The 15417-nt window shown below is 40.5% G+C and overlaps 1 protein-coding gene across 1 annotated transcript in view; it reads left to right on the forward strand.

Moving 5' to 3' along the window:
* The first annotated feature begins 11109 nt into the window (after window positions 1-11109).
* Window positions 11110-15417, forward strand: part of ipmkb (inositol polyphosphate multikinase b) — a 77804-nt gene continuing 73496 nt past the window's right edge. The window contains exon 1 of the mRNA XM_048608750.1: window positions 11110-11229. Coding sequence (XP_048464707.1) covers window positions 11146-11229 — 84 coding nt within the window. The 5' untranslated portion in view covers window positions 11110-11145. The remainder of the gene's footprint in view (window positions 11230-15417) is intronic.

The following is a 15417-nucleotide window of genomic DNA, read 5'->3' on the forward strand; positions in this document are numbered from 1 at the left end:
CATCCCCCCTCCTCCCCCCTCCTCCCTCATCCCTTTCCCCTCCCTCACCGATCCAATTCCATTTCTCAGCTCCTCTAGCCAATCCTTCAAGTACCACCCGCGCCACATGTCAGAATCGACAGATCAGTGATTGGAATCAGCAGCTATATTTTGGAACCCACCAAACCAGAATTAAGCAAACCAACCTTTATCTTGAGGGAGTATCTAAAGTGAAGAATTCACCTCCAACTGCCTCGCCCTAAAATTCTGGATGCCCCTTAGTAACATTTGCTGCTTATCTTCCTCTCTCTTGAAGGCATTTCTTAAAATCTGTCTGTTTGACCCAGGTTTGGGTCAACTGTCCTGATACTTATGTAGCTCCATTTAAATGTTGTCTGATTGTGCTGTGGTGAGGCATCATCATTGCTTTTGAAGTTACTACATAAGTTGTCTGATTCAGCTAACTTCCTTTTTCTTGTAATGAAATTAGACTGTGTCTAAATTACTTTATTAGCTGACCAACTATTAGGTATTTATTCCTGTCAAGGAGTAACTTATACACTTGTTTTCTGATTTTGACACTGGCTTCATTTGAGTATTATGTATTTCTTCCTGAAAGGTAAGCAGATGAAAGAGACCGAGAGGTGCAGGTTCGTAGCTCCTTGCAACTGGAGTCACAGGTAGACAGGGTAGTGAAGAAGGCTTTTGGTACACTTGCCTTTATTGGACAGTGCACTGAGTATACGAGTTGGGAGGTCATGTTGCGGCTGTACAGGACATTGGTCAGGCTGCTTTTGGAATGCTGCATTCAGTTCTGGTCTCCCTGCTGTAGGAAAGATATTGTAAAACTTGAAAGAGTTCAGAAAATATTTACATGGATGTTGCCGGAGTTGGAAGGTTTGAGGTACCGGGAGAGGCTGTATAGGCTGGGGCTATTTTTCCCTGAGCATCGGAGGCTGAGGGGTGACCTTATAGAGGTTTATAAAATCATGAGAGGCATGATAAAAGTGAATAGCCAAGGCCTTTTTCCCAGGGTAGGGGACATAACTAGAGGGCATAGGTTTAAGGTGAGAGGGGAAAGATATAAAAGGGACCAAAGGGGCAACTTTTTCATGCAGAGAGTGTTGCATGTTTGGCATGAGCTGCCAGAGGAAGTGGTGGAGGCTGGTACACTTACAGCATACAAAAGGCATCTGGATGAGTATGTGAATAGGAAGGGTTTAGAAGGATTTGGGCTAAATGCTGACAGATGGGAGTAGATTAATTTAGGATATCTGGTCGGCGCAGGTGAATTGGACTGAAAGCTCTGTTTCTGTGCTGTACATATCTATGACTCTAAATAAAAACAGTAAACGCTGGGAACACTCAGCAGATCTAGCAGCATCTGTGGCGAGAAAACTAGGTTAACAGTTTAGATGGATGAACCTTTGGAACTGAGGAGGGAGAGATATTATTGGTTTTGAGCAAAGTGGAAGGATCAAAAGAGGCCTGTGAGTAGAGGGCAGGAGAGATTAGACGACAGAAAGGTTTCATGGTAAAAAAGGCAAAGGGAGTCGTAGTGGGTGAAGCGAAGAAACGAAAGGATGGGTGACCTGTGTTTGCAAATGCTGCCTCAGTCAACCCGGTAGAATTTCACTCCCTCTTTGTTTTTCTCATAGAGAGGTGACAGTTTCTCTCCTTGAAGAACTGTTTTTGGTTGCTCAGACCTGTATCTGCAGTGCTGGGATCGTCTACCTTTTTTTGTGGCAATGCAGAGTTTTTTTTCTCTCACCCCTGTTTATACCTGAAGGTGTTGGCTGACTCCTAGGTTCTGATTACACGGTGACTTTTTGGTGTCCCCAGCAATTTGTTCGTGTATATATACAAGTGCAGACAGTTGCTAATGCTGTGTTGTTGGATTTGTATTCTAGGACTACATATGTCGCATATGATACAAAAAGGATTATTTGATGCTGTTGCCTTCAATATGTTCACATGTATTTTCATATATGTATGCATTTCCAACAGATATTATCAAACTCTGGTTAGGCCTCAACTGCAGAACTAGAGAACTGTGTGTAGTTTTGGTCTCCTTATTTAGGGGAGGATGTTAATGCATTGGAGTTGGTTCAGCGGAATGGTACTACATTGCTAACTAGAACAAATAGATTGTCTTTTATTAGTATACATTGAACAGATTGGGCTGGTTTTCCCTATAGCTTAGAGGGGTGCCTTGATTGAACTGTGTTAGATCTTGAACGGTCTTGACAAGATTGATGTAGAAAGGATGTTTCTCTTATGGGGCACCAGAGCTAGGGACACTGTTTTAAAATTAAGAGTCATTTTTTTCAGGACAAAGATAAGAATTTTTTTTCTGAGGAAGGTGGGACTTCAGAACTTTGCCTCAGAAGGCTGTGGGCTCTAGATCCTTTTTAAGGAAAAAGTTTACCAAAATCTTGTTAATCGAGGGATCAAAGGTTATTTGGAGTAAATGGGAATTCAAACCGCAAGCAGATCAGCCATAATCTTATTGAATGTTGTAGCAATCTTGAGGGATAAAATGGTCTAGTTCTGTGCCTATTTCATATGTTTGTATACGTTCAGTTCTGGGCACTCCTGTTTTGGAAGGATAAAGTGTCTTTGCAAGGCTGCAGAGGAGATTTGCCAGAGTGGTTCCAATGATGGGGCGTATTAGCTGCGCGTGTGTTTCCCCAGTTAGAAATGTCAGACTTGCAAACTCTCTTCTTACGAGTGCGATCCCATACAGCTGTGTAATTTTAAAGACCCAGCATATGAACATTTTCTGTACTTATGACCGTCTATTTAATATTGTCCTGCACTGTGTTCCAACTTAATACACATTGATTTGTGAATGGATTCTGGAATGAAATCTGTTCGCAACCCGGGGACTTTGGTTGGAGAAGTTGGGGTTGTTCTCCTTGGCGCGGAGAAAGTTTGAAGAAATTGTGTAAGACTATGACTGGTTTGGATAAGGTAAAGAAAGAAAAATTGCTACTGTTGCAACAAGGACTTCGGCAAGATGCAGGGGGATGAGAAAGAACTATTTTACGCAGTGAATGGAAATAACTTGGAACTCTAGGGTGGTGGAAGTAGAGATGGTCAATGATTACAAAAAGAAAACCGGATGGGCAGTTATAGAAAATAAACTTGCAGTACTCTGAGGACAGAGGAAGGGAATGGGACTGACTAATTCACGGAGAACTGGTATGGACTTGATGGCCCAAATGCCCATCTTCCATGTCCTCGATAAATCTGTGTTATTCTGCTCAGGAGAGGGAAACGCGGGGCCTTTGTTAAAATCGTTTCTGTTTGCTGGTTCCTCTCCAAGCGGGAGAATGATGAGACTGAAGGGTGCTGTGGATAAAGTAAGACAAAAGTTACTGTAGTATCCGCTGAACCTGTCTGTTGACCTTGCTGTTGTGTTTGATCTTGAGCTGAGCCTTTTGCCTGACATTCTCTTCATCATTCTCATTCACTTGCTGAGGCAAAAAGCTCCTCCTGCCTTTGTCTGCTTTACCCGGAAGGAGGAGAGCATCCCAGGGGAGCTCAAAGATACCACAGTCATGAACGTTTTTAAGAAAGGGAACAAGTGGTAACTACAGGAGAATCTCCCTGCTGTTGACAGTTGAAAAAGTCATTGCCAAGGTCTTCCTCAACCATCTCCTCCCTGTGCTTGAGGAGTCCTTTCCAGAATCGCAGTGCAGCTTTCAGCTGTGGAGGGGCACAAGAGATGTGATCTTCACTGTATGACGGTTGCAGGAGAAATATAGGGAAAAGAACCCTACGTGGCTGCCTTCGACCTTACAAAGGTCTTTGACACCATCAACAGGCAAACATTATGTAGTGTGCTTCTCTGTTTTGGCTGCAACGTGAAGTTTGTCACCATCCCTTGCCTGCTGCACGACGACACAGACCTCATGGTGATGAGAAGTGTCTCCACCACTGATCCATTCCCCTCTCGGACTAGTGTCAGGCAGGGCTGTGTCATCGCCCCAACTCTGTTCTCAATCTACCTCGCTGTACTGTATCGCCCCGACAAGCTCCCCGCTGGAGTGGAGCTAACTTATAGAACCTGTGGGAAATTATTCAACCTGTGCCACCTCCAAGCCAAAACCAATGTTGGCCCAGCCATCGTCATCGAGCTGCAGTATGTGGAAGGTGCTTGCATACGTGCAAACTCAGAGCCCGAACTCCAGACCATCGTCAGCACCTTTTATGGAGGCATATGAGAGCATGGGTTGCATCCTGAAAACCTGCAAGATGAAGGTCCTCCACCAGCTTGGCCTGGCATTGGAGAGTAAAATCCCAAACATCAAGGTCCATGGGGAGACCTTAGAGAATGTTGGCCGCTTCCAATATCTCAGGAGTGTCCTGTCTGTCATTGATGAACAGGCCCAGCATCGTCTTCCGTATCCTAGTTCAGCCTTCAGCCACCTGTGGAAAACAGTGTTCAGGGACAACGACATCAGATCTGACACCAAGCTCATGGCTGTGTTATTTCCTGCCTTCCTATGTAGATCTGAGACCTGGGCTGTTTACAGCAGACACCTCAAGGCACTGGAGCAGGACCACCAATGCTCCCTGTGCAAGATTCTGTGAATCTAGTGGGAAGAAGGACGCACCAACGCCAGCATCCTCAACCAGGCCAACGTCCCCAGCACTGAGGCACTGACCACCCTTGATCGGCTGCGATGGGCTAGGCATGTTGTCTGCCTGACTGATGCAAGACACAAGCAGGGGCACTACTCCTAGCTTCGATACATCAGACGAGCTCCAGGTGGACAGAGGAAACGCTTCAGGGATATCCTCAAGGCTTCAGTCACTGGTGAAGTGTGGCATTCCCACAGACACTTGGGAATCAGTGGCCCAAGACCATCCAAAGTGAAGGAGGAACATCTGGGAAGGCATCAAGCACCACGAGACTTGGGGCAAAAAGTGGAAGCCAGGCGAAAACAACGAAAGGAATCCACTGCCACACTCCCCATTTCCCACAACCACTTTCTGCCCCAAATGTAGCAGAGTCTGCGGAAGCCGTGTCAGCCACCTACAGACTCATCCTGAGAGTGAAAGACAGTCATCCTTGTCTATGAGGGGCCATCAGTGATGACGCACTTGCTGACACACGCATTGGGTCTTGGTTTAGAAATATGTCAAATTTGAAATTCCCAGCTTCATGTTCAAATCCTCCTATAGCCTTACCCTACCTGAACTGTGAGCTCTGCTTGTGAAGATTTATTAAGATTCAGTGATTACATTATTGAAACAATCCTAATTATTGGTCGTGGCTTAGCATGTTGCGTTCTTGGCTTTAAGTTAGATGTTGAGACTCCTGTTCAGCATTGAGGCAGTGCTGTTTTGTCTTTGGATGAGAAAGATTACATGGTTCTTTGGAAGAAGCGCAGGGAAGGTTTTCAGGTGCCTGTCCAGTATTTGTCCTTCATATCATTTTTAAAAGCTTTCATTGGTCGCTATCATATTGCTTTTCATGGGATCATGCTGTGTACGAATTTAGCATTTCCTACATCATCTGAGAATTTAGGACATTCTTATGTCATGAAATTTGTAACATTAAATCTTTCTCTCTAGTATCTTTGTTATTCAGAAACAGCATTCAGATTGACGTAAAATGCAGTCCTTGTTTATTTTCATCAGTTTTAGGTGCCTTTCAATATTAGCTGTATTTTAGCTGAGTTTACTTTCCTGGGTTTTGAATGCTTCATCTAAAAGGCAAAGTTTAAAACTGTTCAAATGTATTCCAAAGTACACTGCATAAAATGATAAACCCCAAAGTATGTGAGATGATAAATGACATATCTTCTGCTTTGGTGCATATTGAACAAGATAAGGAATGTATGCAGAAGGGAACTGACACACCCACACGTTATGGTTTTTGCTTTCAATGTTAGATTTGAGGTCAGGAATAGCACAGGGCTGCCTTTATATAGCATTTAGGTATTGTGTTAGTGCAGGTGGCTCCTGGCACAATGATATTTTTCTGCTGGCACTAGCCAGAAAGTAAACTTTTCAGGAGAGTGATAATGGTGTAATGGTAATGTCACTAGACTAGTAGCCCAGAGACCCAAGCAAATGAAAGAAAAAGAAGAAAGTGCTGGAGAAACTCAGCAGGTCTGGCAGCATCTGTGGAAAAAGAAAGTTAATATTTTGAGACCAGCCTGACACTACTTGAAAACTGAATGACGTTTTGAGAAAGACTTGTATCAGACTCGAAACATTAACTTCTTTCTGTCCATACCTGCTTTGTTGAGTTTCTTCAGCACCATCAGTTTTTATTTCAACTTTCCAGTATCCACAATATTTTGCTTTTAGTTGAATGGTCCAAGCTAATGCAGTGGTCAAATTCCACACTGGCTGCTGGCGGAGTTTAAATCCAATTAATTAAAAATCTGGAATTGAAAGGTATTCTTGGTGGTAGTGACCATGTTAGTTATCATCATCGCCAAAAGCTGTCTGGTTCACTAATGTGCTTTAGGGAAGGAAATCTTCCCTCTTCGCCTCATATGACCTACATATGAGTCCAGATCAACAGCATTGTGGTGGACTGCTAACTGCCTTCTGAAATGTTCTCATAAGTCATGCATTTCATGGCAGTTAAGGATGGACAATAAATGCAGACCTTGCTAGTTACACCCACTTTCCATGAAAGAATAAATGAAGATTTTAAAAGCTGCTATGTGCACCCTCTTTTTTTTAGGACTTCTTTTGGATGCAAGAGACTCAGGATTGAGGATTTGTTGGCACTAGTGTAGCTGTAGAGCACAGCTGCTGCATATATCATGATGTCAGCAGTCGCTGAGTACATCACCAACCTGTGAAACTTTAACAAATAGGAATAATTTACTGTGCTGAATTAGATCATGATTGGTCTGGATCATAACTCATTTCTCTGTCTTGTTGCCATATTCCTAATGCCCTTGCTTAACAAAAATCTTTCAATTTCTCTTTCAAGCCAAGACTGATCTGTGCAGTTCAAAAAAATCTCCTCACACTGGATTTGGACTTGATTTGAATGCTGAAAGTTTATTATTGTAACTGCAATGTCTCCTAATTTCCCCTCCCACTTTAGAAGAGGGAGTTAAAGATTGGGGGGTAGGATTCGGAATAAAGCAGAGGAACTCTTTGCTTCTAAAAATGAACCATATAGATTGTCTTTTATTTAAAGTAATTTGTAAAAAAGCCAATGATCATTAAAATTCAAAATATAAAGAATCCTTGAAATGTGATAGTTGTACCATGATTTGTAAATGTAGCTCGCATCTGTGGAGGGATCCTCAAACCCACTCTCTCACCCTTTGTGATTTAAAGCAGTTTTAAGTCTCTCTGCCCAAGACAAATCTGTCAGTGTTTTAGAATATCCAGAAGCAGTAAAAATGCTGGTTATGAGCACCTGTTTAGCCTGTTCATAAGTCGCTGTTGACACGTACTTTGTTACTTCTGTAATGTGGTCTCATCCCCATATAGGTACTTAATATCTCTTGCTTGTATTTTCTGTCTCTCCACTCCACTGCCCTTCCATAAGAAGTCTACTTTTATGAAATAGAAGTATGTACTTGCTGGTTTTAGTCTTGCTTAAATACATGCAGAACTGTGGAACTTTACAGTACAGAAGGAGGCTCAGTGCACTTTCCTTGCAGTATTTCGTATGTTTTTATAATCTTGCCCGTACTCCAGCTGCTCCTTTTGACAAGAATTCCATGCTCCATAGCCCACTATGTAAAGCAATTTTCTCTGAACCCCACCATTGAATCACCTGCTGACAGTTTTTAATTCATATCTTCACATCACTGACTTTCCAGTCAGAAGAAATTATCTTTCCCTGTTCACCCTTTTGAAACTTAATGAGAATTACTCTACCGCAGTGCTTCCTTTCCTCTTAGGATGTGAATCTTTTTTTAATCATTTGGTCTCATAGTTGTGTGCAGAAGGGAGATCATAGAATTTTAAGGCAATAGAATTTTACATTGTGTTTGAGTGATGTAATTAAGTTGAAACCAGAGTCTGAGACTCCAACAAAATCAATTACCTAAGTATGAAGGTCAAGTTGGCTGAGTTAATATAGAAAAAGTTAAAGAATGATGGTAGGTTAAAAAAAAAGTGAATATTTTCAAGAAGTATGTCATAAGCCTAATCAAATCCATTGAGAAATAAAAAGCCCCATGGTAAAGGTGATCCATCTCAGGCTCACTAATGGAATTAAGGATGGTATTAGCTTAAAAGAGATTTTTAATATTTCCAAGAAGAATCAGAAGCCTCAGAACTGGGAGGGTTTTTAGAAACCAGCGCAGGATGAATGAAAAAAAATCAATAGGGGAGGAAAATTAAGTAATGGAGTTCCCAGAAGTATGAAAACTGAAAGGATTTCTACAGGTAATTAAAACAGAAACATAGTGAGAGTCAATGCAAGTACCTTAGAAGCTTTGGCATGAGAAATTCCAATTGAGAGCAAGGAAATGGGAGAAGCATTAAACAAATATTTTGTATCTCTTGTTATAGTAAAGACACTGAAACCATTCAAAATAGAGAGGGACCAAGGGCCCAACTAAAGGTATTAAGAATTTAAGTAATTAAGGAAGGCATTTAAAGTAATTAATATTAATTCAAAAGGGCAGTGGAGAAATTAATGGGATTAAAATCCACCAAATTCTTTGGACCTTATAGCTGTAAAAGAGGTGACTACAGATAGTGGATGCATTGGTTGCAGCCGCTCAAAATTCCCTCCATAATAGAAGGGTCCTCATGGATTGGAAGGTAGCAAATCTCATATCATTGTTAAAAAATGCATGGATAACTTGGCTTGATATCAGTTGCAAGAGAAATGCTGAAAATATTACTGAACAAATGGACATAGGGCACTTAAAAAGCCATATACGGTAAACTCTCTGTTAACCGGTACCCATGCATCCGGAATTCTAATGCACCCGGCAGAAGTCTCAAAGAAAGTGTATCATTTTAATAAACTCTCTCAAAAAAAATCTATTTGAACTTAGTGTGCCAAGTTCTCATGTACATATGTTCACCTGCCACCACCTGCAGCTCTCCCCATTGTTCTCTCTCACATAGATGTTAGTACAATTATGACAAGTTGAATTTGTGATCTTACTGCCCTTTTAATATTAAAGATTTTTCATTTAAAGAATACTGGAATGTACTATATTAAGTTTATGAACGAATGTATCTCATGCGCCCAGCTGATTCAAGGAACTGGTACCCTAATCCCCAGATAACATCAGATAATGGTAGAGTCTGCATTGTTCTATAAAGTCAAAATTGTGTTTGTTAAATCTATTGCAATTTTTGAAGATTTAAATTGTAGGGTAGATAAAGCGGAACCAGTGACTGACTATACTATATTTAGGTTTTCAAAGGCATTTGGTAAAATGCTTTAGGAGAGGTTGTTCTGCAAGAAGTAGTAATCGTGTTAGCAGGGATTGAAGATTAGTTAAGGGATAGGAAATAGTATGAACGAATGGATTACTTTAAATAAATGGATCAGCTTAGCAGGCTGTTACTTGATTTGCTGCAAAGATCAGTGCTTGACTCTTGGTTATTAAGCAAGTAAGAAATTGGAGCACAAATAGGCCTTTGGAGTCCTAAGCCTGTCCTACCATTTTAGAAGATTGTGGATGATCTATCCCAGTCCTCAGCTTTGTTTTGTGTCACTCATTATAGTCCTCAACTCCCTGATGTTTCAGAATTCTGTCCACTTTCTCTTTAAATAATGTCAGTGATCTAGCCTCTGTAACTCTCTAGCGTAAATAATTTACCATCCACTTCAATGATTTAGATGAGGGGATTGAGAATGGGCTGTCCAAGTTTGCTGTTGATACAAAGTTAGGTGGGGAAAAATGTTATAGGAAGTATTGAAAAGCCTATTTTTTTAAATTTTGAGAAGCTTTTCAATGCTAGTGTTTCACTAAATTATATTTTATTTCTCTGCAAGAGCAAAGGCTTGTCTGACTTACTTTCCTTTTCCCCTTAACCCTGCAGAGTTTTTCTCCTTGGATAATTACCCAAACCTCTCTCGAAATCCCCAGTTGAAATTGCCACTGCCTTAATCGTGGGCAGTGCACTCCAGATTCTAACCACCTGCCACACTAAAAAAATCCTTTGCTTATGTTTGATCCTTTTGCAATTAACTTTACATCAGTTACTCTGGTTCATGACAAGTGAACTTGTATTCATAATCGTGCCTTCACACCTTCCAAATATTTCAAAAGTATGCACCCTTCTAATTCATGGAGTTCTTGCAGCAGAGAAACCTCCATTCTGTCCAGCTAGTCTGTGTTCATACTTCACATGAGTCTCCTTACATACCATCATTATGTCATTTTATTCCGTTTTCGCTTGTGTATTTCGAGTTTCCTTTTGAAAGCATCTGAGCTACTTACTCTGACCACTTTCTGTGCATAGGGCAGTCCATATTTTACCCAATCTCCAAGTGAAGTTATCTTCTATTTTCCCGTTCAATATGTTAGTAATTATCTTGTCTTTATGTTTGAGAGCTCTAGATTTCTCACAAGTTGGAAATGTCTTCTCCATGTCACCCCTGTCCAGTTCATTCACCATTTTCTTTTCTAAATGTAAATGCCCCAGATATTTCAGTCTGTGGTCTGTCAGCTCCAGAACCATTTGAAGTTTGGTATATTGTCGTCTAATAACAACTGGTTCTGTCCCGTCCTTTTGCAAGCCCCTTTCAGCTTAGTTCAAGGGAACCATCTGATGCTGGTCATTAACTAATGTTGTCACTTCAGAGTGTTACCTTCCAATAAAGGTTTCCTGTTACAATGAGCAAATTTGGAGTCCTATCTATAGCTGTATGATTACCTACTCTTGTGTATTTCTCAGATACAAAAGATTCGACATTAATGCAACAATGAAACAGGATATGGTGTTGCACGTGGGTATTTAATCAAAAAGATAGGGTTTAAACATTCAGTTTCTCAATTTTTAACTATAAAAAATGGACTAGCATTCATAAAGATATTAATCTTGTACATTGTTGTGTTCTGCTAGTATTACAATTACTAGTCGCAACGACCTGATGATTAGAGGATGAAGTTGACTTTGAATGTGTCAGTGTAAAGTTAGTACTGCTGGAACTTCAAAACCATAATTTCCTAAGTTTTTGTTTTGGTCCTATTTCTAGGTATGTTGCAGCACCCAGATGGCACAGTCTTGAAGCAGTTGCAACCTCCACCGCGTGGACCCAGGGAGTTGAATTTCTACAATATGGTAATTCCTGTTTTGCTAGAACTGAGTTCAGGTGGAATTGGCTTTACATTGTGACTGCACTGAATCTAACATGGAGTTCAAAACACTGTATAGAGAAGCTGTGCTGTCAAGTTGCTGTCTGGCAGATGTGACATAGTTGTCTATGTGACAGAAATAAGTCAGTTGAGCTGGTGAATGTTGAGAGGATACAGAGCATATTGGAGAACAAGTCTACCAAGGCTGTTGCAAGCTCAGAATTTCTTTGACAGAAGTATGAGAGGAAATCACCAACCAACCTGCTTGTGAAATGGGAATTTTGTGTGGAGAGACAAAAAAAATTATCTTCCTCAGTTTGCATATTGGGACAACCTAACAAATGTTGGTTACATAGGATATGGAAAGGGGAAACTCATGTAAACAATTGTGATCCAATTAAATTTTTCTCAAATTAGTATTCTAAAGGGATTTACAATTGTAATCAGCTGAAATTAATTAGTTGGAAATAAAAAAACAATTTCTGTGGCTTGTTAACTCAGCAATATATTTGTTGTGTTCCTAATGCTGTAATGTCATGTGCACTTCTTGGCAATGTTCCACTTGTTTACGACCCACATTTGTTAGATTGCTTTGGCTGAACAGAAATGCTGGTTTAAGTGCTGATCCTGTCTTAATTATTTCCATTTCTAGATGATGAGCACAGAAAAGTAATAGTTCTAAGCAATTTCTGTTAGCATACAATTTAGTCACGTGGCCTCTGATTCCTAGCTCTGTACTTGTTGTGAAAAACACACGTTGAAGGTCTTTAAAGTGCAAGTTTTGTAACTTTGAGATTACTTAACCACTAGAATTATGGAATATCACAGCTTGGAAAGAAACTATTTACCCGATTAAATCAGTGCGTCTTGAAAAGCAATCCATTTTGTCCCACTTGGTTGCTTTTATCCCATATTCCTGCAATGATTTTCTTCAAGCAATTATCCATTTCCTTTTTCTGTCAGGATCCATCACCCTATCAACAGCAGTCTTTAATTTTATAGCATCCACAACATAAAAATCCCAAGATACCTAGCAGAAGCATTATGAAATGAAATATGATAATTATTTAATCAGATGACCAAAAGTGTGATCAGGAAGCTAAGTTTTAAGGATTGCCTTAAAGACAGAAAGCAAGGTAGAGAGGTGAAGAGATGTAAGGAAGAAGCTCCAGAGCTTATGAGCAAGGACAACTGAAGGCGTAGCCAGCAAGGGCAAAGTAATTAACATTGGTGGTACTCAATGCACCAGATGTGGAGAAGAATAGAGATTGGAGAACAGAGAAGGCAAGGATAGATTTGAAAACCTGGACATGAATTTTAAAATCAAGTCTTTTAGTTTACAGGGAGCGAATGTAGACCATCAAGCATACTGGTGATAGGTGAATAATGAGATGTGATGTGAGTTTGGATACAGCAGAGTTTCAGTATACATGGTTTGGGGAGATTGGAGGGGAGTTACTGCAGAATTCAAAATCTCGGACTTTTTAATTCTTTGATATCGCTGGTCTAGTTCAATTTCTGATCAATAGAAATCCACAGAATGTTGATGGTGGGCTGTTCAATGATGGTAATGGCATTGAATGTCAAAGCATGATGGTTAAATTTTCTCTCTTGTTAGAGATGGTCATTTTCTGACATTTGTATGTCCAAATGTTGCTCGTCACTTATCAGCTCAGCCCTGAATATTGCCTTGGCCTTCTTGCACTGGGGCATGTACTGCTTCAATATCTGTGGTTTTCCCTGATTCTTCTTCACTCAACTCTGTTGGAACACATGAATGAAGAATAAAAGTACACCACTTCGCTCTGTGGGTCATCCAGTTGGCACTTCTGATAGAAGATATTTGCAATTATTTCAACCTTGTCTTTAGTGCTGAAGTCTGGCCTCTTTTACCATTCAGGCCGGAGATCTTTGTGGAGCTGCGTCACTTGGCTAGTTGTTTAATAGTTTAATATTATTCACGACTGAATGTAGTCAGACTTCAGAGCTTTGATCTGATCCATTCAGAGGAAGTGAAAAAATAAATAACCGTGCAACACCTGAGCATGAGATGAGACTGGCAGTCAATCTAACACTATCTGAAGTCTTCCGTTGACATAAGAACAGTGAAAACATGGTGAAAGGAGCACTGGGGACAATAAGAGATCACAAAAGGGTGTACTCATGGAGACAGGGATTATGGCTGAGGTATTGAACATTTTGATCTGTATTTATCAAGGAAGATGATGTTATGGAGAAGAGCACATTGCAGTTGGGACACTGCATTGATGAAGGATTAATAAAGATGAGTTGATAGACTGGCAGCAGTTAAAGTTAACAACTCAGTAGGATTGAAACACCCCTCAAGCCATAGTGGAAGTGGATATGGTGGAAGATAAGGGAATCTTGTAGTACAGTGGTAGTGTCTGTACCTCTGAGCCAGGAGACCCAGATACAAATCCCAGCTGCTCCAGAAGCGTGTAACAACATCTCTGAACAGGTGATTAGAAAATATCTTGGGGTGGAAGATACTATTCTTGTGGTGCAGTGGTAATGTTCCTATCTCAGGACCAAAAAATCTGGGTTCAAGTCTTAACCTGCCTTAGACATGCACGATAACGTGTGAGCAGGTTGATTTAAAAACATCTAGGAACAACATACTGACATTCATATCTTAGGGGCAATATTTGCTATTGGGAATAATGAGATACCTGAAAGGGTAAATAATATTAGGGTGGAAGTTGCCAGGATACTGGCCATAATCTTCAAATCCTTGGAAACTACAATGGTGCCAGAGGACTGAAGAATTGCAAATGTTCAGCTCTTGTTCAAAAAAAGGATAAGCCCATCTGCTAAGAACCAATCAATTTAACCTCAGTGAGGAAACCTGTAGTAAGATTATCCTTGGAAAGAATCACAAATGTGGAGTAATTAAGAAAAGTCAGCACAATTTGTTAAAGGTAATGAAGTTGATGCGGTATATGTTGAAGGTGTTTTATAAAGTACCATGTAATCAACCTGCCAGCAAACTTGAAATCTCTCGAATGAAAAGGACTGTGGATGCGTATTTGGCAGCATGACAGAAATCAAAGGTAAATGGTTGATTTTTTGAACTTGAGGAAGATGTTTTGTAGGATTCCCCAGGAGTGGGGATTAGGTCCTCTGCTTTTCTTCATCTCTATTAATGACTTAAACTTGGGAACTTTTGTGACATTGAGGAAGATATTGATAGACTTGATAGGCTTGTGGAATAGGCAGAAACATGGCAGCTAAAATTTAGCTGGAGGGAGAAAGAAATATAATTATAAAGGCATATCAGGGTCAGAATGACCTGGGGTACAGGTGTACAAACCATTTGAAATCTAAAATGCTAATCCTGAAATCCTGCCATGGCTCGCTTTTCCCTATTTCAGCCTTGCAGCCATGCAAGATATGTGAAATCCCTTAATTTTGATCCCTTGTTCATCCCCAGTTTCCTCACTCCATCTTTGATGGTCATGTCTTCTGGTTTCCTGGCTACAAGCTTTGGAACTCTCTCCTTATCTTGTTGCCTCTTTTCTTCAATTATAACAAAGTGGTGAAGAAACTTGTGTCTGGCAGCATCTGTAGAGAGAGAAAGAATTAACGTTTTGAGTCTGATATGATTCTTTTTCACAGTACCAAAGAATCATCATAATAGAGTTAACTCGAATCAACTTAATACAGCTGGCAAAGGTGTCTGTTAGGGATCTGGAATGCTTTGCCTGGGTATGTTGAGGAGGCTGTGGCATTTATAGTTTTAAAAGATATTGGATTGTTGTTTGAAAAGGCAAAATTTGCAGGGCTACAGGGAAAAGCAGGCAAATGGGACAAGCTGAGCAGCTCTTACAGAGGACTGACATGATCCCCCTGTTCTGTAACCATCCTGAGTTAATATCTGGAATAGACTGCCTGAAAGGAAGGTATAAACAAATTCCATTCTAACTTTCAGTAATTAATTTGATGATTTTTTTTTTTTAAAAATTCACTCCTAGAATGTGGGCATTGCTGGCTGGTCTGCATTTATTGCCCATCTCAAGTTGCCCTGAAGAAGGTCGTGGTGAGCTGCTGCCTTGAACCGCTGCAGTCTTCATACTGTAGGTTGACCCACAATGCCCTTAGGGAGGGAATTCCAGGATTTTGATCCAGCAGCACTGAAGGGTCAGTGATAGATTTC

Source organism: Rhincodon typus, chromosome 20 (genome assembly GCF_021869965.1).
Source record: "Rhincodon typus isolate 14 chromosome 20, sRhiTyp1.1, whole genome shotgun sequence".
Classification (NCBI taxonomy): Eukaryota; Metazoa; Chordata; class Chondrichthyes; order Orectolobiformes; family Rhincodontidae; genus Rhincodon; species Rhincodon typus.